We start from the raw sequence: 24,250 nt of genomic DNA, 5'->3' as shown, positions 1-24,250 counted from the left end.
GGCGGTGTCAGTAACCTTACATTTGATCCTTTGCAGTGGAAGTGGTGGGGAGAAGGGCATGAATCAGAAGTCAGTCCTGTCCAACAGGGTTGGGGGCAGGGAAGAAGAGCAGCAGAGTGCTACTTGATCTTGTCCTGTGGTGGTCGTGGTGGTCGTGGGAGGGCATGAAAAACAATCAGTGTCCTAACAGTTTTGTTCAAACAGTTTGCCCATGTGGGAATGAAGCTGGGGGGGTGGGGTTATGAGAGAAGCACTGGCCTAACCATTCTGACCACAAGGTGTTCTCTGGAGTGGGCAGGGGGCGGCGCACTGGGAGCCACGACAGTGACATTGCAATTCTGTCAAACGGTGGGGAACAGGCATGAAACAGAGTCAGTGGGCTTACATTTAATTCTGTCCAAAGGCGGTGGTCGTAGTGGAGGGCATGAAGTGATCAAACTAACATGCAAATCAAAATGTCAAGATACAAACACACAGCCTGAAGTGGCAACAGTCAGCCGATCCAGGGAAGGCCTTCCGGAAGAGATGACTTTGGTTGAGAAGGGCCCTGAGCCGAGCGTAGGATCCGATTCCGGGGGTAGGCTCCCGGCCTCCTCCCAGCCCCCTAGCACCTCGGCTACCTCTGGGCAGTTGAGAACCTCGTCAGGGGCGGAGCTAGGGGCGGCTGTATTGGCTGGGCCTGAGCTGAGTCCCACCAGCAGTGGAGAGAGACGCCAGAGCGGCGCCGCACCCGGGCAAAAAAAAAAAAACAAAAAAACAAAAAAACACCAGCCTGGGCGGCGGCGGCAGCCAATCAGCGGCGAGCGCGTGCAGAGGCTCTCCCCTTGCGCTCCTCGCACTCCGCGCGCGCCGTGTACGTGCAGCAGTCGGCCCCGCCCCCCGGGCGGAGCCTAGGGAAGCCGCGGGCGGCCGGCCGCGGCCCGGGAGTTGCAGCGGCTGTGCCCGCGGTGCAGAGATAGAGACGGAGGCCGGGGTGCGTGTCTGCTGAACGTGCCGGATCCGCGCGGCTAGGCTGCGCTAGCCCTTGCGGACGCCTGGGCATCTAGGCAGGTCAGGGCTCTGCTCCAGCGAAGATGCGGCTGTTTCAGTGGCTGCTGAAGCAGCCGGTGCCCAAGCAGATCGAGCGCTACTCGCGGTTCTCGCCATCACCACTCTCCATCAAACAGTTCCTGGACTTCGGTAAGTGCGGGGCCGCGGGGCCGCTGCCATCCGGGACCTCCGCCCCGCTTCCGCAACCTCCGGGTAAAGTCCGTGGGAACCGCGGGCGGGGCTAGGGAATGCCCAGGGTCTCTCCTCCGGGCTCAGATTTCGGGGCGCGGAAGGGCAGGGCCTGGCCCTCTTACACCCAACCTCCGGGCTGAGCCGGAGACACAAACCACGTCCGAGAATCCTCATCCCTGGCGGGACTCCCCAAACCTGCCATCATTAGCTTCAGATCAACCTGACATAAACCTCACCGCCATGAAAACTTAAGAACCCAGTGTGGGTGGCTTTTTAATGTTTTTATTTTTAGAGTTTTAGAGGGGTTGGGTAAGCGCTGTTTAGAAACACCTTGAGGCTGAGAAGATTATGCAATGGCATTTTGTCCCCTTGTCGCTCTGAGGCTGGAGCGGTAAGACTCGAACTGTGGGCTTCAGCATGTTATGCTAGAGCAGGTCGAGAGCTGCACCGCAAAAGCCTTAAATGTTAGGAAATGCCGACCTGTAGTCTCCTAGCAGCAGAACGGATTGTGTTACAACTCAGGCCTCGGTGCCAGCACCTTTCCTTGCTCCTCTCCTTTGGTGTCCCATCTACCTTCTCCTGGTCGGGTGGGCTAGTGGGCAGGTAGTGGGCAGCTTCCACAGATTGAAGAGGGAGTACAGAAGGCCCAGGCCCTCAACCTGCCAGAGGCCCGAGATAGGAATAGATTTCCACCACCTTCTGTGTACTGGATCGTATTTCTCTAGAGTGGGCCGTTTCACCAGCCACTGAATGTGGGGGAATTGGTTGTGAAACACCTGAAAGTCACACAAAAGTGTGCATCCAGGCATCAGAGAGAAACTAAGTAACCGTGAAGGAAAATAAAATCAGGCAGCAAAGGTATTCTAAACTCTCAAGAGAAAATAATGGGGTATCTCTTCATTTATGTAAATGTCAAAGGGATGGTGTCAGCTGGGGAAAAAATACCCCCCCCAAAAAAGAACCAAACAAAACCCAAAGTGCACAGTACATGGAACATTCCAGAAGACCTGAAATTGCAAAATGTGATGTCCATACTTAACAAAATAGTTGCGATAGGAATAAAGTTGACAGCAAATTAAAAAGAAACCATTTTGCCAGAGAATGATGATGAAAGCTAGAGTTCTGTGAGATGTTGATTTTTGCATCTTAAACTTTGCTCCCCAAAGCTTTTCAGTAGTTTTACTCTCCCATCCCTAGGCACTTGTGGAATTTTAGAGGGCTGAGGCAGTTCCTGATTTCAGAGTTTAGATAGAAAATGCTGTCATTGTTATACTCATGCTTTCCATCTACTTTATGTTTTAGAGAACTCTGGAGGTCTCAACCTTTCATTAGGGTAAACTGAGACAACAAAAGAAAGAAAAGTAATCCAGAAACTCCCAGTGTCTGCAACCCTCGAAGTTTAAGTGATAGCTCTATAGCATGGCTCAAATTTCAATTCATTTATTTCGATAGCAGCTAGTGTCTACCCATGTTAATAGATGTCTTGGCAAGGATGTTATTTGAGTAGGAAAACCACAGTAGGGGATAAAGTTATCTTGGAAAACCTATAAGGCCAGTATCTGGAAGTGAATGTTCTAATTCTGACCCTGCCTGGTGGCCTTTGGCTAAGTGACCCATCCTCACTGGGGGGTCAGTTTCCTTGTTAATAAAATGTGTAGATTGTATCAGGTAATCTGTAAGGCATAGCCCCCAAACCATATGATTGCAATTTCAAAGGAAAAGGGATAAGCTCTTAACAGGAAAATTACAGAATCTTTTGATAGATATTCACCATAAAGTCTTCTGACCTATTTTGGGATAGGTGGAAGAATTCATTAAAATCGGATCATGAGAGAAGCATAATAATTTGTCTTTGCCTTTAAGGAAGCACACAGAAGAGCTATATGTAATTGTAGTGGAATGTGCTGGAAACTACAAGCCTGGTTTTTAGTGCCCAGAGATGAATCAGGTGTTAGTGAGCCTATCTTTAAGAATATGACAACTTAAGGGGATTGTCATACAAAGGCCATTCCTACTACTTCTTTTGGTTCTGTCTCTTGATAACAATTCTTTTGACAAGTAATGAGGAAATTGGAGATTTCAGAATGGATGGAGGAATATTTTCAAGATGGAGAGGGGAGCAGCATAGAAACTGATGCCCCATGTGATTGGAGAAAACTGAGGAGAAGGGAGGGTTGCTCAAACGCTTAGAGTACTAAGTAGGAGCAGCAGGTGAATGAGGGGAGCCAGCCTGGTGAGGCTGTGGCAGTCTCCTGATATATGACTGGCTCTGGAGAGAGTAGCTGATGGCTACCAATTCAGTGTATATTTTAAAAGACCTTTGGCACAAACAAAATAGCTGATGGACCATGTTGTCCTGCAGGCTGCCAGTTTGTGAACTTTGTGTCTTTCTCCCTGGGCACTGTACAAATGAGGCATAAGTTTTGATGAGGGTAACTGGATAGTGACAAGAGAAAGAATGTACACAGTATTTTGGTTACAGTATTTGCTTTAACTATGTACACAGAAGTTACAGTTTCTGTGGCCACTGAAATAGCTTTCTTAGGCTACTGTATCCTACACCAGTGAGTATTGAGATTGTTTGTTTTGTTAGGAGTGAAGGCTGGGGCAGTCATTTGCCCTAGCAGTTAAGATGCTGCTTAAGACACCTGCATCGCATGGGAGAGTGCCTGGCTTTGATTCCCAGCTTCCTGCTAACTCAGACTCCTGGGAGGCAGCAGGTGATGGCTCACTCAGTAGCTGGGTTCTCATCTGGAAGACCTGGATTGGGTTCCCGGTTCCCGGCTCCAGGCCTAGGTCCAGCCTCGGCTTTCTGAGACATTTGAGGAATGAATCAGGAGATGGAAGCTCTGTGTCTGTCTGTCTCTCCACCTCTTAAATAAATAAACAATAATCATGATTAAAAAAATAGAGACTGTCATTGGTTGTTATTTTAAAGCAGGGCTTCAGAGTCTCAGCGCTCTTCATGTTTTAGGCCCTATCGTTGTGAGAGACGTCATGTGCACTGTGGGAGATTTAGCCACATCCCTGGCCTCAACCCCCTAGGATGTCATTAGCATGCCCCCATCCCAAGTTGGGGCAGCCAGCATATCTCTAGCATTGCCAGATATTCCCTGGGGTTCTCATTGTTGAGATCCCTTGTTTTAAAGCATTCAGATCTGTGGTTTTCAGGCTTGGCCTCATACCTCAAATTTTCTGATGTAAATGGTTTGGGGATGGGATTCAAGGCATTGATACTTTTAGAATATCCCAGGTCTGTCTAAAGCATCAGCAAGGGGGCAGGCATTTGGCACAACGGCTAAGCTGCTGCTTGGGACACCCACATCCCATGTTGGAGAGCTTGAGTTTGAGTCCTGGCTCTGCTTCTGATCCAGCTTCCTGCTAATGTATACCATAGGAAGGCAGCAGATGATGGCCCAGATGCTTGGATCCTTGCTACTCATGTGGGAGACCTGGATTGAGTTCCTGCCTTTGGCTTGGCCCAGCCCTGGCTGTTGCAGGCATTTGGGGAGTGAACCAATAAATGCAAGTTTGTTCTCTGCCTCTCTACCTTTCAAGTAAAATGAGAATAAATAAAGCATTTAAAAAAGAACCCAAAACATCACCAAGGTTAAAAACCATTAAGTTGATGATCTTCCTTCTAATCTACTATCCCCCTTTGATCTGTGTGCAGTGTTTCTCTGTGCCCTTTAAAATAATAAACTCTTGAATTTGATCTTTTCTTGAAATATGGCCTGCCACACAGTTAATGAGTGCAGCAAGAATCACAAGTATCCTAAATGGATTGTTAGTTTATTTTGACACTAGTCCATCCCAAAGAGTGAGAATTTTTTATTTACTTATTTATTTAATTTATTTATTTGACAGGCAGAGTTAGTGAGAGAGAGAGACAGAGAGAAAGGTCTTCCTTCCATTGGTTCACTCCCCAAATGGCCGCCATGGCCAGCGCTGCGCCAATCCAAAGCCAGGAGCTTCTTCCTGGTCTCCCATACAGGTGCAGGGGCTCAAGCACCTAGGCCATCCTCCACTGCCCTCCTGGGCCACAGCAGAGGGCTGGACTGGAAGAGGAGCAACTAGGACTCGAACCCGGTGCCCATATGGGATGCTGGCGCCACAGGCGGAGGATTAACCAAGTGAGCCACAGCGCCGGCCCCGAGAATTTTTTTTTAAATGAGGTTTTCTTTTTGGCCTGGGATTGTAGTCACAGTTGTAAATTCAAAAGATCGTAGTCAGAAAGGCCTGCTTCCTGCTTCTGTCCAGTGGCCTCCCCTTTTTTGCATAACGGGCAACCTATATCTTTGTCTGTACCTTGTTTTTAAAAACATAGTACATTAAAGAGCTTTTCATATCTGTTCTGTACAACTTCCCTTTTCTTTTTTATGGTTTCTGAGAACTTAGTTATATGGTCATATTGTAGGTGGCAAACTCCCTATTAGCGGCTTGTAGATTGTTTCCAATATCAGCTGTGACAGCAGCACTACAGAGAATTACTGTATGCATTGTAATTTCATGCATGTCTGAGTGCATGTGCGTGTGTGTGTGTATAGAACAGATTTCTAAACATGAAATTGCTGCATCAGTGGGTATGTACATTTGTAATTCTAATAGACACTGTCAGATTGCTTTCTGTAGAGGTTGTCTGTTCACACTGTTTACATTGTGCTAGAAGTGTCTGAGAGTGCTTATTTTCCTACACTTTCAACACGTTGTTGTCAAACTTTTGATAGGTGAAACATATCTAGGTAGAATTTTTCCCCCTTGGGAAAAAATTTCTTCATTTTGGCTTTTTATTATAGAAAATGTTAAACATATGCAGAAAGTAGACTAGTATGATGAACCCCTGGATTCATTTTATTGATATTCATGTACTGTTTGCCTCTGGCTATTATGTATATATACAGTGTGTTAGGTTTGTTTTTTTTTTTAACCAAAGTCATGCTTTGTTCACAAAGATAATTTTTTTTCTTTTTGTATGCTAGGAGCACTATATCTTTCAAATGATCTGTTCTTCAAAGATTTAGTAGAACCCCTAAAAAAGAACCCCTATATGAAAATTATTAGGTCTTTTAAATGTGTTGGGAAATTATTGCTCTGTGACAACTTTTTCTGTCCTGTGATATTTTCTGTATAGGTTTTTGGTCTCTTCTAGAATAAATGTGTTTTGTTATATTTTTCTAGAAAATTATCCTAGTCATGGAAGCTTTTAGTAAGTCAATTTGGATAGCTGAGAGAGTAGTCAATATATTAGCAGTCTCATTTTTCTCTAGCTGTTTCCTTTTTGAGTGTGTGTTTGTTTAGGTAATTTTTTTGGTTGGATTTATTAGTTTTATGACTTTTGTTTTCTAGTTCATTGATATCTACCTTGACTTTATTCATTTCTTCTGATCTACTCAGATTTATTCTTTTTGTAAAAAATTGTATCTTGGTTTCTTTCCTGTTGGGTTGTTTATGTTAGTATTTCAGGTTACGGTTAGTCCCCTGAGCACTGCTTGTGCACCTAATGCTTTGAGTCCTTTTCCTTCCTCCAGCTCTTCTGCATCCTCAGATTTTTATTCTTCTACAACCCAAGAATAGTTTGAGGGAGCTTTAAAATCTCTTGTGTAGGTGCAGTCTGTATTTTTATTTTTGTTTAGTTTTGCTACATAGTGACCACAGAATGCTTTCTGAATTATTCTGTCTTCCTTATGTTTACTTTGAAGCCCAGTATATTGTCATTTTTGGCAGATGTTCTTTGGGCAGTAAAAAGAAGGTTATGCTCTCTTCTCAGAATACAGTTTGATATATCAGATTAACTATATTAATTATGTTATTTAGGTCTTATACACCTTCCCCTTTTAAAAAAAATTCACCTAACTTACCATGTGATAAGTATAAGAGAAATAAAAATCTCCTAATAATAGCATCCTATTTCTCCTGATACTTACTCTAGTTTTTGTTTTGTGACTATTCATGTTGTGTGTGATACTTATAGCTGCTGTGTCCTTGTTGTGACATGTACTCTTTTAGCATTACGCAGTGTTGCCTTTTACTAGTTGAATGCTCTTTGGCCTAGATTCAACCCTATTTGACATTGAAATCTAGATCTAGTTCCCTATTTTCTTGTTTACCTTTCCTGGTACAGCATTGCTGTCCTTTTATTTTCAATCTTTTTGATTACTTGTTTTAAATATATCTCTCAATGTAGTATAGAGGTGAATTGCTTTGTGACTTGACCTTTTGTGACTTGTTTATATGACACATCTGTCATCTGTAATAAAAGTCATCTAGTTTTCTTTTGCTTTCTGTTTTTAAGCTCTATTTTTTCTACCATGTTTCTTTGCTTTGTTTTTACCATATTTTTAAACAAATAATTGAGTTTGAATTTTCGCTTCCAGTGATTATAATTATCATTTTATTTCTTTAGAGCATCTTTGTCCTGTGTGGTTGCCACCTCCCAGCCATATAAGCCTCTTGAGCACTTGAAATGTTGCTAGGGACAGGCATTTGGCATAGTGGTTAGGATGCTGGTTTAGATACCTGTATCCCATGTCTGAGTTCCTGGGTTTACATCCTGGCTCTGGCTCCTGATTCCAGATTCCTGCTAATGGAGACCTGGGAGGCAGGCAGTGGTGATGCCTCAGGTGTTTGGGTCCTTGCCATCCATGTTATTGTAGGCATGTAGGGAGTGTACCAATGGATGAGTTCGATCTCCCACCTCCTTCTCTTCTTCGCTCTATGTGTCTCTTAAATAAAAAAAGTAAGACTCAATAAATACCTTAAAAATTAAATATGGCTAGTGTGGATGAGAAACTGAATTGATTTAATTTAAAACTGATACTTTGTTTGGTTAACCTTTTTTTTTTTTGATAAGCAGAGTGGACAGTGAAAGAGAGAGACAGAGAGAAAGGTCTTTCTTTTGCTGTTGGTTCACCCTCCAATGGCCGCCATGGCTGGCGCGCTGAGGCTGGCGCACCGTGCTGATCCAATGGCAGGAGCCAGGTGCTTCTCCTGGTCTCCCATGGGGTGCAGGGCCCAAGCACTTGGGCCATCCTCCACTGCACTCCCGGGCCATAGCAGAGAGCTGGCCTGGAAGAGGGGCAACCGGGACAGAATCCGGCGCCCCGACTGGGACTAGAACCTGGCATGCCGGTGCCACAAGGCAGAGGATTAGCCTGTTGAGCTGCGGCGCCGGCCTGGTTAACCTTTAAGTATGTTTTATGTTTAAAAGAAGTTGGACATTTGAGTCTACCTATGAACTGTAAATTTTATGAAGTCTAATTGTAAGTCAATTATTTATGATAAAAATTGAACTTCTGAATTGAGATATGCTTAAGTATAAAATGCACACTGGATTTCAAAAAATATAAAACTAGGGGCTCGTGCTGTGGCACAGTGAGTTAATGCCCTGGCCTGAAGTGCCGGCATCCCATATGGGCGCCAGTTCTAGTCCCGGCTGCTCCTCTTCTGACCCAGCTCTGTGCTATGGCCTGGGAAAGCAGTAGAAGATGGCCCAAGTCCTTGGGCCCCTGCACCCATTTGGGAGACCCAGAGGAGGCTCCTGGCTTCATATTGGTGCAGCTCCGGCTATTGCAGTCATCGGGGGAATGAACCAGTGGATGTGGGACCTCTTTCTCTGTCTCAACCTCTCTCTGTAACTCTTTCAAATAAATAAAATAAATCTTTAAAAAAACAAATAAAGCTAGTAAAATGTCTCAACACATTTTTATTCATTACTCTTTTTTTAAAGAGATTTATTTATTTATTTGAAAGTCAGAGTTATACAGAGAGAGCAGGAGAAGCAGGGGGTGGGGGGGTATTCCATTCGTTGGTTCACTCCCCAATTGGTCGCAATAGCTAGAGCTGTGCCATTCCGAAGCCAGGAGCTTCTTCCAGATCTCCCACGAGGGTGCAGGGGCCCAAGGGCTTGGGCCATCTTCTATTGCTTTCCCAGGCCATAACAGAGAGCTGGATCAGAAGTGGAGAAGCCAGAACTTGAACCGGCACCCATATGGGATGCTGGCACTGCAGGCAGTGGCTTTACCTGCTATAGCACAGCACTGGCCCCTTATTACTTGTTAAAAAATAATATTATGGATATGTTGGGTTAAGTAAAATGAGAAAATGTTAATGTTTCTTTTTATGTTCATGTGGCTACTAGGAAATTTAAGATTATATATGTGGCTCAGGATCATTGGACAGTGTGACTTCAGGTAGTATATATTAATTCCTTATTAAGAGCAATGGAAACATCATATTTTAAAGCTTAAAAATCAACATTTATTGGCCGGTGCCGCGGCTCAGTAGGCTAATCCTCCGCCTTGCGGTGCCAGCACACTGGGTTCTAGTCCCGGTCAGGGCACCGGATTCTGTCCTGGTTGCCCCTCTTCGAGGCCAGCTCTCTGCTGTGGCCAGGGAGTGCAGTGGAGGATGGCCAAGTGCTTGGGCCCTGCACGCCATGGGAGACCAGGAGAAGCACATGACTCCTGCCATTGGATCAGCATGGTGCGCCGGCCGCAGCGCACAAACTGCTGTGGCCATTGGAGGGTGAACCAACGGCAAAAAGAAAGACCTTTCTCTCTGTCTCTCTCTCTCACTGTCCACTCTGCCTGTCAAAAAAAAAATCAACATTTATTGATTTTATTTCTTAATATAACTTTTATGTGTCTTGTTCCATTGTTTTTTCTGTGAACCGTGCTGGATGTTTTGGACAAATTTATTGTCCTTGAATGGCAGTCAATGTTACAGTGGCTTCTTGTTATATTTGTGCAAATTTGAGTTCAGTCTTTGTCTTTACTGGTGGCTATGAATTAAAAATTCTCTTGGTGACATAAGAAAAGGAGAACTTGGTCTGTAATGACATAAATTAAAGATAGAACTGAGTGTTTAATGAGTTGGTAGGAAATGATGCACATTTTCATTTGTACTAGCTTTTTTTTTTTTAAAGAATTATTTTATTTATTTGAAAGAGTTACAGAGAGAAGTAGAGCCAGAGAGAGAGATAGAGAGAGAGAGGTAGGTCTTGCATTCCACTGGTTCACTCCCCAAATGACGGCAGTGGCCAGAGCTGAGCTGATCTGAAGCCAGGAGCCAGGAGCTTCCTCTGGGTCTCCCACGCGGGTGCAGGGGCCTAAGCACTTGGGCCATCCTCTACTGCTTTCTCAGGCCATAGCAGAGAGCGGGATCTGAAGAGGAGCAGCCAGGACTTGAACTGGCACCTATATGGGATGCTGGCACTGCAGGCAGGGACTTTAATCCGCTGTGCCACAGCGCCGGCTCCTGTACTTGCTTTTCATCTTTCAGTGTCACACTGTGCACCTGTGGTTTCTTCATTTAACTACTTTCATCCTGCTCCCCACTTGTTTTCTTGCCCTATTACTTGTGCATGGTCGCACTTGTATTAAACATGTTCGCTCCTGCCTCCTTTCCCTTCATTTATCCCAGAGTGTCTCTGCACAGGGTAAGCACTCACCTCCTGGGAGGCTTCCTCAGCTCAACTTGCTCTGCTCAGAGTGGGGGCTCCATAAATGCTGAATGCTGATGGCATGCCTGACTCCACATAGGGTGTATTAACACGGTGGAACTTTAATTTAGTTAGTTGTTATATATGTGTAAATATAGTATCTTCTGCATAAAGCCACCCAGAAGCAGTTTGTCTGGCAACACTGCCTTTTTGGTGCAGAACCTCTCGTATTTTGATTTCTACCATAATCTTTCTGTGAATCTCACAGTCTTCAGCTACTAGAAGGCAGCAACCAGTTTCCCTGTTCTTACTGTTGTTGAGGTCCAAGGGCTCAGTTGCCTTTTTTTTTTTTTTTTTTTGACAGGCAGAGTGGATAGTGAGAGAGAGAGACAGAGAGAAAGGTCTTCCTTTTTGCCGTTGGTTCACCTCCAATGGCCGCTGCGGCCGGCGCATTGTGCTGATCCGAAGCCAGGAGCCAGGTGCTTCTCCTGGTCTCCCATGCGGGTGCAGGGCCCAAGCACTTGGGCCATCCTCCACTGCCTTCCCAGGTCACAGCAGAGAGCTGGATTGGAAGAGGAGCAACTGGGATAGAATCCGGCGCCCCAACCGGAACTAGAACCTGGTGTGCTGGCGCTGGCCTCAGTTGCCTTCTTTAGAAAGTATTTGAAGATTCAAATACCCACCAGAAGTTGACTTTGGTTCCAAATGACTACTCTTTGCAAAGTCTCGGCTTTTTAAAGTCATTTTGTTCCTGAAGCCTGATTACCTCTGGAGAGAGCCTTGCTTCTGTTCCTGGAGAAGATGAGATTGTTTCCTTAAAAACACATTAGGAGACCGGCGCCATGGCTCACTTGGCTAATCCTCCGCCTGCGGCCCAGCACCCCAGGTTCTAGTCCTGGTCGGGGCGCCAGATTCTGTCCCGGTTGCTCCTCTTTCAGTCCAGCTCTCTGCTGTGGCCCGGGAGTGCAGTGGAGGATGGCCCAAGTGCTTGGGCCCTGCACCTGTGTGGGAGACCAGGAGGAAGCACCTGGCTCCTGGCTTCGGATCGGCGCAGCGCCGGCCGTAGCAGCCATTTGGGGCTGAACCGATGGAAAAGGAAGACCTTTCTCTAACTCTGCCTGTCAAAAAAAAAAAACCAAAAAAACAAAAACAAAAAAAAAACCACACACATTAGGAAAGCGGGAAAAGATCTCACTCTGCTTCCAAGTATGTTTATTTTGTATCTCTACTATGTATGTCATATATGTTTTCTGTAAGCTGAAATGTTTTTCTGCTGTGCAGTGTTGCCAAGAATTAGACAAACCTGTTTGGAGACAGAAACCAACTATTCAGAATCAAAGGGGAGGAGAATAATTTAGGGTAAAGATATCTCCGATGACTTATCAGATCTTGGTTGGTTTTTATGTTTAAGGAAAGAATTGGGCTTTGGGGCCTTTAAGATCTGATAGGGCTGGATTTTCATATAGCCTGATTTCTTGGGCTCTAGAACGTCTTTAAGGCATACCAATTGTACGTCTGGCTCCCGTGCCTTCATGGTACTTCAGTATGTTTTGTGTGCTGGTGAATGGGAAACATAGCCACACTTATCATTACCTATTGATGGCTGGGTGGTTTCCTCCCAGTAAGCTTTTGGGAAATTGACCAGACTGTTGGCAAGATTTGGGAAACTTTGATTTTGTCATTGGATGTAATCACAAAGCATCACTTCTTTCTCTGTTCCTTTATGATGTATGGACATTCAATTATTTTTCTTCTGTGATAATTCAGTTTCAGAGTTGGGCAAATTCTTGTGTTTTTAGAATACTCTGGTCTAAGATAAAATATCAAAGTATAGTCTTACCACCAGGCTTTTTTTTTTTTTAAAGATAAACTTCATTTTGTTTAAAGATTTATTTATTTGAAAAGCAGAGTTAGAAAGGCAGAGAGAGAGAGAGAGAGAGAGATCGATCTTCCTCCACTGGTTCATTCCCCAAATGGCCACAACAGCTGGGACTGGGCCAGGGTGAGGCCAGGAGCCAGGAGCTTATTCTGTGTCTCCCCCATGGGTTCAGGGACCCAAAGACTTGGGCCAACCTCTGCACATTAGCAGGGAGCTGGATCAGCAGTGGAGCAACTAGGACTTGAACCAGTACCCATATGGGATGCTGGCATTGCAGACAGTGACTTAACCTGCTGTGCTACAATGCCAACCTCAGTAGACTTTATTTTTAAGAGTAATTTTAGAATCACAGCAAAATTGAATAGAAGGTATAGTGAATTCATACATCTTCCTCCCTCAACACAGCCTCTGCCACCATCAACATCCTGTGATGGTCTGGGACATTTGTTAAAATTGATGAATCAGCAGCGAGCCATTATTCTCATTCTGTGAGTTTTGATAATACCTGTCTTTGTAAATAAAGTTTTACTGGAACACAACTATGCCCATTCATTACAGATTGTCTGTGGCTTTGTCTCTCCACAGCAAGAGAGTTGAGTAGTTGCTAGAGATAGTGGCCCCACGTAGCCAGAAATGTTTACCATCTGGTTCTTTTCAGAAAGTTTGCTGATCCCTTGTCTAAGATAATTCAGTTCCCAGTTTAAAGAACTGAGCAGTGATTGCTCTTGATTTGCATTTAAGTGGTGAAGCTCCTTTTGTCCTGTGAGCTAGTAACACTGACACTTCCCTATCTGGATTGTGTGTCACTTCTGTGGTAGCTAAGACTTTTCAGGTAATCCAGTGGTTTACCCATAGGATATCTAGCTTTGAATGGAATTACCATGTGAAAGGGTTTGAGGGGGCTTATAGCTTTAATTTACAGGCTGTCAGCGAAGTGTATCAGTTTCTTCACAGCCCTGCCAAATGAGGTTTTATTTTAATTGTATAGCAGGTATGGTAGGAACTAAAGGTTTTTTTCCCTGCTTGAGACTGCATTTTGTTGTGTGTAAAATGCCTTTGATATTTTAGTAAATGGACTCTGGAGTCTTAATCATTTTCATGAATTGTTTGTGTATGCTAATAAATTAGTCAGTGTTCACATTGATTAGCACATTACTGAAAATGTGCCGAGGGGACTGTGGGTGGGTTACCCGCTGTTCCTAGATTTTCTACCTAGAAAACAGTGTCATGTAAACTGGCATTGAAACTAGCATTGAGATATCTCCAGTTAGTCCATTTTGCTTTTAGAGCAGGGGGACCAGTTTACCTCATTAATTCCCTTTGTGGCAGAGCTGAGTTTCATTGTGACCCATAGTAGGTGTCCTTCATATCCCTCAAGGAAAACCTTGCTCCTGGTCATTGTCTCATTTTAACTCTGAGATTATACCTTCTGTTATAATGAATGGCACAAAAATTATAGTAAATTATTATGTTTACACAGGTCACTATTTATAGTTCCTCTAATTGAATACTTTGGATTCTAACTCAGTGGTATGTTATTTCCCTAAGGGTCACTCATAGAGTTATGATTTTCTTTTCATTCTTAGACTTGATCTGTGGTTTTACTCAACTGTTGTACCAGTTCTAACTTTCTCTCTTAGTAGGGCACGGGGGTCAGTGTATAATAGGCTTACTGTTGGGAATAGATTATCTTCTCTCTAACATTTTCCCATATCACGAAGTTAAGTATTTTCCCATGTGTTGTTGGCCAGAAAACAGTAAGGCTCTTTGAAATTTGTAACATATGTATCTTTTTCCAACAATTGATACATTTTCATACTGAGCAAATCATACTCAGTCTCCCTTCTCTGTACTTTATCCTGGATTACTTCAAATAGAATAGGATGCTTCCCTAATCTTGGCAGCACATGTTCCTGAATACCTGATGTGGACTTCATTAAGTTTGGTTGGTTTCTCCTTGTGATTCTGTGATTAAGTAGGAAAGTGGTGGTTGCTACATTACTATTGCCGTACTGGTCACATAATGTGCTAAGTCAGCACTTTACTTGTAATAAACTCTTCTGGGAGGAAGCCGCTTGCTTCACAGTGGGTCTCCCATTATCTAGAAATTGTCCTTCATGAACAGGACACAGCTTCCTTGATTATTGCACACTCCACATTCTGTACACATGGTAGATGTCATCTGTGGCCTTTGTAGTCATCTTCCTGCTTCTTTGACTTAATCTTGGCTTAAGTGAAGTTGTTTGAGAAGGAAATAAAACAGACTCTGTATGTAACTGAAAAAGGTTCCATCAACCCAGATGTCTATCAACTGATGAATGGATAAAGAAATTATGGTGTATATATACACCATGGAATACTACACAGCAGTAAAAAAAAATGAAACCCTTTCTTTTGCAACAAAACAGATGCAACTGGAAACCATTATACTTAGTGAAATAAGCCAGTCCCCAAAAGACAAATACTGTATGTTTCCCCTGATCTGTGGTAACAGAGTACCTAAAATGTAATGTATAGGAGTGAAATGAATATTTTGAGATTCGATGATTGTTTACAGCCCTTGTCTCTACTGTTGAGGAACAGTGGGTTTTCTTCATGCTATTTGTTGAACTCTTTCCTTAGTGTAGGGTTAATCTGATGACTATAAAGTAAACTGAAAATAGGTCATTGTAAAAACTTAGAGTGGGAATAGGAGAGCGAGGAAGAAGGGTGGGAGCATGTGGTGGGAGGGAGGGTAGGGTGCAAAGTATCACTGTGTTCCTAAATCTGTGTATATGAAATACATGAACTTTGTATGTCTTAAATAACATTTTAAAAAAGAAAAAGATTCCATAGATTCAACTAGCACTTATTGAGTACCTACCAACACTTGGCTGTAACACGTAGTATCCTTTACCTCTCACAACAGCCATACCAATTTTAGAATTAGGAAACTCAAGCTAAGTAGATAGGTAAATTACACACACGGGGCTGGTGCTGTGGCACAGTGGGTTAAAGCCCTGGCCTGAAGCACCGGCATCCCGTATGGCACTGGACTGGCAGCTACTCTTCCAATCCAGCTCTCTGCTATGGCCTGGGAAAGCAGTGGAAGATGGCCCAAGTCCTTGGGCCCCTGCACCCACGTGGGAGACCTAGAAGAAGCTCCTGGCTCCTGACTTCAGATCTGCAACTCCAGCCGTTGCGGCCATCTGGGGAGTGAGCCAGTGGATGGAAGACCTCTCTCTCTGTCTCTACCTCTTTCTATAACTCTTTCAAATAAATAAAATAAATCTTTAAAAAAATTACACACACAATGGGTGGTAAAGACAGGTGTCTGCCCACATGGTAACCTTTTTTTTTTAAATTAAGATTTTTATTTACTTATTTGAGAGGTAGAGTTACAGACAGTGAGAGGGCGACACAGAGAGAAAGGTCTTCCTTCTGTTGGTTTACCCCCCAGGTGGCCACAACGGCCAGAACTGCGCTGATCCGATGCCAGGAGCCAGGAGCCAGGAGCCTCTTCTGGGTCTCCCACGCAGTTGCAGAGACTCAAGGACTTGGGCAATCTTCTGCTGCTTTCCCAGGCCATAGCAGAAAGCTGGATCACAAGGGGAGCAGTCGGGACTAGAACCGGTGCTGATATGGGATGCTGGCGCCACAGGTGCAGGATTAACCCACTGCACCACGGCGCTGGCCCCCCCCACCTGGTCATCTTGCATCTGCTTTATAGCTGAGAGAGAAGGTGATAGGTTCAGGTGCAGTACCTGAACAGAGCAACTGAAGGAAGGAACCAACAAGTGCAGTGTCATTGCTTGTTAAGCATTGGCATATCCTGAAGTACAGGTATTTCCTTCATGAGTTTTGTAATTTTTATCGTCCTCATTTAGGAAAGAAGAAAAAAGAGACAGAGTTGATAATACTGAGAAGTCGCTTATAGATTGTATTTGTGGCCAGTTTCCTGAGAGATGGAAACAAAACTCAAACATTGACATAGTAACTAAAAATATATGGGCAAACAAAACATTTCAGAAGCTCTATAGCCATGGTTTGATCATGAATTGTTTGAATTGTCTATGATGATGATAGGAGTTCTCAGTCCTGACTGCTCATGAGAATCATCTGGGGGAGCTCCTTAAACCTGGTGGCCTGCCCCACATAGAGCGGTTCAGTCAGCCGCTGGGGTAGGGTCTAGGCACTGGTTCTTTTGAGTTATCCAGATGATTGCAATGCGCTTCCACTTAGAGATTACGGTGTTAGATTCTCCAAAAGGTTTTCCCAAGAGCTGTGAACCATTGTAGGAGATAGTCTGTGAAATGCCAGTGGTTGGTACTTCAGTATACTGGAGTCTGTTGGCATTAGTTGAACATCCTTGATTTAAAATGAAATAGAAACTGAGAAGTGTTGTGAAATTGCAAAGGCTATAGTAACTGCCTTTGAGGAGCTCATTGATAAATGAGAAGCTGGGACAAACATGAGGATACTTCACAAAGTTTATGGGAAATGAAAATAAAGGATAAGTTTATTTTGATGCAAAAGATTTTGAAATCTATGCAAATAAGTGTTCTTCAGAAAGTTTGTGAAAATGCATATTATGAAAAAACTGCATCAACTTCAAAGTTTTTGCACCAAAAAAAAAACCACATCTTTTTTTTTTTTTTTTTTTGGACAGGCAGAGTGGATAGTGAGAGAGAGAGACAGAGAGAAAGGTCTTCCTTTTTGCCGTTGGTTCACCCTCCAATGGCCGCTGCGGCCGGCGCATTGTGCTGATCCGAAGCCAGGAGCCAGGTGCTTCTCCTGGTCTCCCATGCGGGTGCAGGGCCCAAGGACTTGGGCCATCCTCCACTGCCTTCCCGGGCCATAGCAGAGAGCTGGCCTGGAAGAGGGGCAACTGGGATAGAATCCGGCGCCCCAACCGGGACTAGAACCCGGTGTGCCGGTGCCGCAAGGCGGAGGATTAGCCTGTTAAGCCACGGCGCCGGCCCAGAAAAAACCACATCTTTTAATTCAATTTTCCATGAATTTTTTGAAGTCTCCTCAGACATACATTTATATATGTTAGCCAAAATCTGTGAATCCTGTGATGTTGTGGTATCTTTTCTTCTGTCCCTACCTTCTTCTGAAAGATTTTTGAAAAAGGGATACTTGGGGCCGGCGCTGTGTTGCAGCGGATTAACGCCCTGGCCTGAAGTGCCAGCATCCCGTTTGGCCGCTGGTTCTAGTCCCGGCTGCTCCTCTTCCAATCCAGCTCTCTGCTATGGCCTGGGGAAGCAGTAGAGGATGACCCAAGTCCTTGGGCCCCTGCACCCACGTGGGAGACCTGGAAGACGCTCCTGGCTCCTGGCTTCGGATTGGCGCAGCTCTGGCTGTTGCAACCAGTTGGGGAGTGAACCATCAGATGGAAGATCTCTCTCTCTGCTTCTCCTGCTCTCTCTGTGTAACTCTGACTTTCAAATAAATAAATAAATCTCTTTAAAAAAAAAAAGAAAAAGGGACACTTTCTGGGAATGTGTATGGTGCTAAGCCAGTTGTCCTTTATCCAAAGTCTCCTGGGGCTTTCTGGATGGAGAACATGCAGAAGAATAAATGTCAATGTGCATACTTTTTTCTTGATTTCTGCCTTATTTACTTGACTATTTACCCTTAGCACTGCTCTCCAGAGTGCTCCCAGAATTTGTGTTACTAGACAAGGTTGGTGTAGGATAAATAACTGTAAAGTATATAGACATAAAGTAAAATCTTACTCTCTCAGACTCATTCAGTGGGAGCTTGAGTTTAGGGATAGTCTGTAACCTCCCCAGTTTTACACATGAGATAGTTGAAGCCCAAGTAATGAAGGGACTGTTCCAACCATCAGCTGGCTGTTGATAGTACATTCTGGCCACATTTTCTAAAGGGAACCAAAAATTATTTGCAGGAGGCCAATAAGTTTACATTTGTGTACCACTTTGTCCATACACAACAGTTGACAGAGTTAGCTGTAATTCTCAATACATTAACGTGAAGTGGATGTTTTCATTTCTTAGATGATGAGGCTAAAGCTTAGATGGTTTAAGTCCCTTACCTAAGCAGAGTCAGGGGCAAAACTGTAGTTAAAATACAGGTAGGCTGAGCTTTTAAATCTATGTGCTTTACAATTCAATATAATACACCATTGCCTCCAATGCAGTTCTTTGTAGAAAACATAGTGTCTATTGATAGTGCTGTAGTTTTGTCTAAATTTGTTCTGTTACACATTAGGAAGTGGCATAATCTAATACTCATCTAGTTTTATCATTTTGGCACTATCAGTCTGCTATCTACTCTGCTTGCATTGAAACAGTTCTGATTCCAAAGACCATGGCTTATTAGCTTACCTTGTTGTCTCTGGGAGTATGTGAAGCAGTATATACAGACTTGTATTCAGATCTTAATTTCTGGTGCCTACCAGTAGTGTTAGCTTGGAGAAATCACTTAATCCCACTATACTTCAGTGTCTTTATCCACAAAATAGAAATTATAGCACCTAATCATCAGGCTGTTGCATGATGAGATTGAGAACATGCACGACACAATGCATGGAACATGGCAGGTGCTCAGTAGATGTTAGTTATAATTTAATTATTAGAAACAAAGTGACACAGCACTTCCTGGATGAAATCAGCTTCCTGCTAAGAATAAAAGCTGAGCTCTTAACCTTGAATTTTAATTATTTTCAAGTTTGTTGGCTGAAGGTCTCAGCTGTAGAAACTGATCAATTTCCAAGAAACACAGCACTTTCAGCACATTTGTGCTGTGAGCATGACTGACTTTGGGCTCCCTTAATTCAGTGTGATGGCTAACTGAACGTTTTGTTTCAATTAACCTCCAAGATGGGTACATTGTGACCTTTTCCAAGCTATTCCTGCTTCCATGACAACAAGGCGTCCTGTGAGCCACCAGTTTACCATTAGGAGTAGGTCCTACTCCCCCTTCTGGAATTAGGTTGATATGATGTGTGGCAGCCTTGGATACATAGCAGTTGTTACTCATGCCCTGTCTGCTCACAGCTCTGTTTGTGATATCAGTTCTGTACGTATCCATGCTGCTGCTTTCTGCTTTCCAGCCTGATTCATCACATTGACTGCTATTGCCACTGTAGTATCACCTTTTTACCTCTCTTTTGATTCTTCTCCTAACTTTAATTTTTAAAATACCCTCAATCAAGTATATAGAATGAAATTGATCTGTAAGAGGAATTTACCATTAGCATCCCTAATCTGAAAATCCAAAATGCTTCAAAGCCCAAATCTTTTTGAGGGATCACATGATGCTACATGTGGAAAATTCCACAGCTGACCTCATGTGATGGGTCACAGTCAAAATGCAGGTGCACTAAAAATATGATATAAAATTACTTTTTAGGCTATATGTATAAAGTGTATATAAAACATAAATGAATTTCGTGTTTAGATGTGGGTCCTATCCCCAAGATATCTAATTATGTATATGCAAATATTCCAGAATCTGAAAAAATACCCAGTCCAAGACGTTTCTGGTCCTAATAATTTAGGGTAAGGGGTAATCAGCCTGTATCAGCAAATGTTATTTTGAACCCCTGAATTTTGTTTACAATGATAAGTTTATGCTTAAGCTTACTAGATGTTTTAATTTTCAGTTGCGTGCTAAGTGACTATTCAATTTTCTTTTCAAAACATTAAAATTTTTTTAATTTAAGGTATATAAAATTTCATGTATTTCATATATACAGGTTTAGGGCATGGTGCTATTTCCTACCCTATCTTCCCTCCTGCTCACACTCCCAGCCTTCTATTTCCTTCCTTCCTACCCTACCCTCCCTCCTGCCCACACTCCCAGCTTTCTATCTCCTTCCTTTCCTATTCTCACTCTTAATTTTTACAGTGATCTACTCTGTTTACTTTATACTCATATAAGATCAACACTACACTAAGTAAAGAGTTCAACAAATAGTAAGAAGAAAAAAACACTGTTCCTCAGCAGTAGAGACAAGAGGCAGTAAACAATCATTGAAACTCCAAATGTCCATTTCACTCCTACATATAACATTTTAGGTACTCCATTAGTTCCCGCATATCAGGGAAAACATATGGTATTTGTCTTTTGGGGACTGGCTTATTTCACTAAGTATAATGGTTTCCAGTTGTATCCGTTTTGTTTAAAATGACAAGATTTTGTTTTTTATGGCTGAGTAGTATTCCATAGTGTATATTTACCATAATTTCTTTATCTAGTCATTACTTGATGGACATCTGGGTTGATTCCATATCTTAGCTGTTGTGAATTGAGCTGCAATATATGGGAATGTAGATAACTCTTTCATATGCTAATTTCATTTTTGGGTAAATTCCCAGGAGTGGGATGCCTGGGTCATATGGTATATCTGTTTTCAGCTTTCTGCGTGAGGTATCTCCATATTGTCTTCCACAATAGCTGTACTAATTTACATTCCCAGCAACAGTAGATTAGGGTACTTTTTTCCCCTCATCCTAGCCAGAATTTATTGTTTGTTGATTTCTGTTTGAGAACCATTCTAACTGCGTTGAGGTGAAACCTCATTGTGGTTTTGATTTGCATTTCTCTCATGGCTAGGTATTGTGAACATTTTTTCATGTGTCTGTTGGCCATTTGAATTTTATCTTTTGAAAAATGCCTGTTCAAGTCTTCAGCCCATTTCTTAACAGGATTGTTTGTTTCATTATTGTTGAGTTTCTTGAGTTGTTTTTATATTCTGGTTATTAATCCTTTATCAGTTGCATTGTTTGCAAATAATTTCTCCCATTCTGTCAGTTGCCTCTTCACTTTGCTGAGTGTTTCTTTTGCAGTGCAGAAGCTTCTCAACTAGATGTAATCCCATTTTTCAATTTTGGCTTTTACTGCCTATACTTCAAGGGTCTTTTACGAGAAGTATTTGCCTAAGCCAATATCTTGCAGAGTTTCCCCCATGTTCTCCTCTAATAATTTGATGGTATCTGATCATAGATTTAGATTTTTCATCCATTTTGAGTTGTTTTTTTTTTTTTGTATAAGGTATAAGATAGGGGTCTTGTTTCATACTTCTGCATGTGTAGATCTAGTTTTCCCAGCACCATTTGTTGAAGAGACTGTCTTTGCTCCAGGGACTGATTTTAGCTCCTTTCTCAAAGATAAGTTGGTTGTAGTTTCATGGATTGATTTCTGGAGTTTTTATTGTATTCCATTGGTCTATATGTCTAGTTTTGTGCCAGTACTGGGGTGTTTTGATTATAAATGCCCTGTAGTATGTGTTGAAATCTGGTATTGTGAGGTCTCCGGCTTTGTTTTTGTTGTATAAGATTGCTTTAGTTATTCAGGGTCTAATATGTTTCCATATCAATTTTAGCATCATTTTCTAGATTTGAGAAGAATGTTGTTGGTATTTTGATTGGGATCACATTGTATCTGTAGATTGCTTTTGGTAGTATGGACATTTTGATGATATTAATTCTTCCAGTCCATAAACGTGGAAGATGTTTCCATTTTTTGTGTCTTTTATTTCTTTATTTAATGTTTTGTTATTTTCATTGTAGAGATATTTCACCTCCTTGGTTAAATGTATTTCAAGGTATTTACTTTTTGCTGTAGCTATCGTGAATGGGATTGATCTTAGAAGTTCTTTCTCAGCCATGACATTGTCTGTGTATGCAAAGGCTGTTGATTTTTGTGTGTTGATTTTATATCCTGTCACTTTACCAAACTCTTTCATGAGTTCCAGTAGTCTCTTAGTGGAGTCTTGGATCCTCTATATATAGGATCATGTCTTCTGCAAATAGAGATAGTTTGACTTCTTCCTGCCCAATTTGTATCCCTTTGATTTCTTTTACTCTCTGATTACTCTGGCTAAAACTTTCAGGACTGTATTGAATAGCAGTGGTGAAAATACGCATCCTTGTCTGGTTTTGAATCTTAGTGGAAATGCTTCCAACTTTACCCCATTCAGTAAGATGCTGGCTGTGGGTTTGTCATAAATTACCTTGATTATGTTGAGGGATGTTCCTTCATACCTAATTTGCTGAAGGTTTTCATCATGAAAGGATGTTATATTTTATCAAATGCTTTCTCTGCATCTGTTGAGATAATCATAGCGGTTTTTTCAGTTTGTTAATTTGATGTATCCCATTTATTGATTTGTGAATGCTGAACCATGCCTGCATACCAGGGATAAATCCCACATGGTCCACATGAATGATCTTTCTGATGTGTTGTTGGATTTGATTGGCTGGAATTTTGTTGGAGATTTTTACATCTATGTTCATCAGGGATATTGGTCTGTAGTTCTCTTTCTCTGTTGTATCTTTTTTTGGTTTAGGAATTAAGGTGATGGTGGCCTCATAGGGTTTGGGAGGTTTCTCTACCTTTCAATTGTTGTGAATAGTTTGAGAATTGGATTTAGTTCTTTTAAAATCTGGTAGAATTCAATAGTGAAGACATCTGATCCTGGGCTATTTTTGGAGGGGAGGGGAGGGGAGGGTCTTTATTACTGATCTAGTCTCCACTTTGGTTATTGATCTGTTTAGGTTTTATGTCTTCATGACTCAGTTTGGTTGATTGTACGTGTCCAGGAATAATATGTGTTTATCCATTTCTTCTAGATTTTCCATTTTGTTGGCATAAATTTGTTTGTATTAATTCCTGATAATTATTTTTATTTCTGTGGTAACAGTTGTTATATTTCCTTTTTCATCTCTTATTTGAGACCCAGAGGACATAGAACTCAATGAGTGGGGCAATAGTGGAGGGGTTGCCCAAGCACAGGGCACAACTTCTGGGCCTACAGTGATATCTGTTAACAGCTTGCCTGGGTTTTATCTGGTATACAGAGGGGATAGATTTCTCACTTGTCTTGTTTCAAGAGATATATGCTTCTTTTTAAAAAATCTTCTTTATAAAAATTTATTTATTTATTTGAAAGAGGAGAGGCAGAGAGAGAGAGAGAGAGAGAGAGAGAGAGAGAGACAGTGAGAGTGTGTTCTTCTATCCAATGGTTCACTCCCCAGTTGGCCACAATGGCCGGAGCTGTGCTAATCCCGAAGCCTGGATCCAGGTGCTTCTTCCAGATCTCCCACGCAGGTGCAGGGGCCCAAGGACTTGGGCCATTTTCTACTGCTTTCCCGGGCTATAGCAGAAAGCTGGATTGGAAGTGGAGCAGCCGGGTCTTGAACCAGTGCCCATATGAAATGCCGGCGCTTCAGGCCAGGGCATTAACCCGCTGCACCACAGTGCTGGTCCCGAGATAACTGCTTCAAAAGAGCAAGCTAACCAAATTCCTGAAGAAAGAGTATCGAGGTACTAGTGTGTATTACATATTTCTCCTCAGCACAGGCACAGATGCATTTCAGAGAAGGATTCTGTAACCCTTGCCTCCCTTAATCGAGAATCCTGTCACGGTCACTCAGTATCTTTTCCTATCATAAGAACAGAAATCATTATATGAAGCTACCATGGGCTTCAAGCTCCATTAAGAATATCTGCATGTTCAGTATATATTATATGAAATTTTTGTATTTAGTTTAGAATAGAATGGTGCCAGTTACAGGAAGACTTTGTTTTTAGAAATCTTTTCTTCAAGAACGTTCCTTTTAATAGCTACATATTTCTCCATATAAATATATAGTATTGTAATATATTTTAGTTTTTCTGTATTATGGTATATTTAGGTTATCTTCAGTGTCTCGATTTCTCAACCACTTACTTGGAGAAATTTCAGACTTTTAGAATAA

At 42.4% G+C, this 24,250-nt stretch overlaps 1 protein-coding gene across 1 annotated transcript in view; it reads left to right on the top strand.

The window, feature by feature from the left end:
- The first annotated feature begins 905 nt into the window (after positions 1–905).
- The window catches only part of PDK3 (pyruvate dehydrogenase kinase 3), a 99,737-nt gene continuing 76,392 nt past the window's right edge, over positions 906–24,250 (top strand). The window contains exon 1 of the mRNA XM_062184397.1: positions 906–1,179. Within this exon, the coding sequence (XP_062040381.1) occupies positions 1,074–1,179 (106 nt within the window). The 5' untranslated portion in view covers positions 906–1,073. The remainder of the gene's footprint in view (positions 1,180–24,250) is intronic.

This window comes from Lepus europaeus, chromosome X (assembly GCF_033115175.1).
Source record: "Lepus europaeus isolate LE1 chromosome X, mLepTim1.pri, whole genome shotgun sequence".
Taxonomy (NCBI): domain Eukaryota; kingdom Metazoa; phylum Chordata; class Mammalia; order Lagomorpha; family Leporidae; genus Lepus; species Lepus europaeus.
Note: the sequence above shows the minus strand (reverse complement) of the source record. Positions and strands in the feature narration are given on the sequence as shown.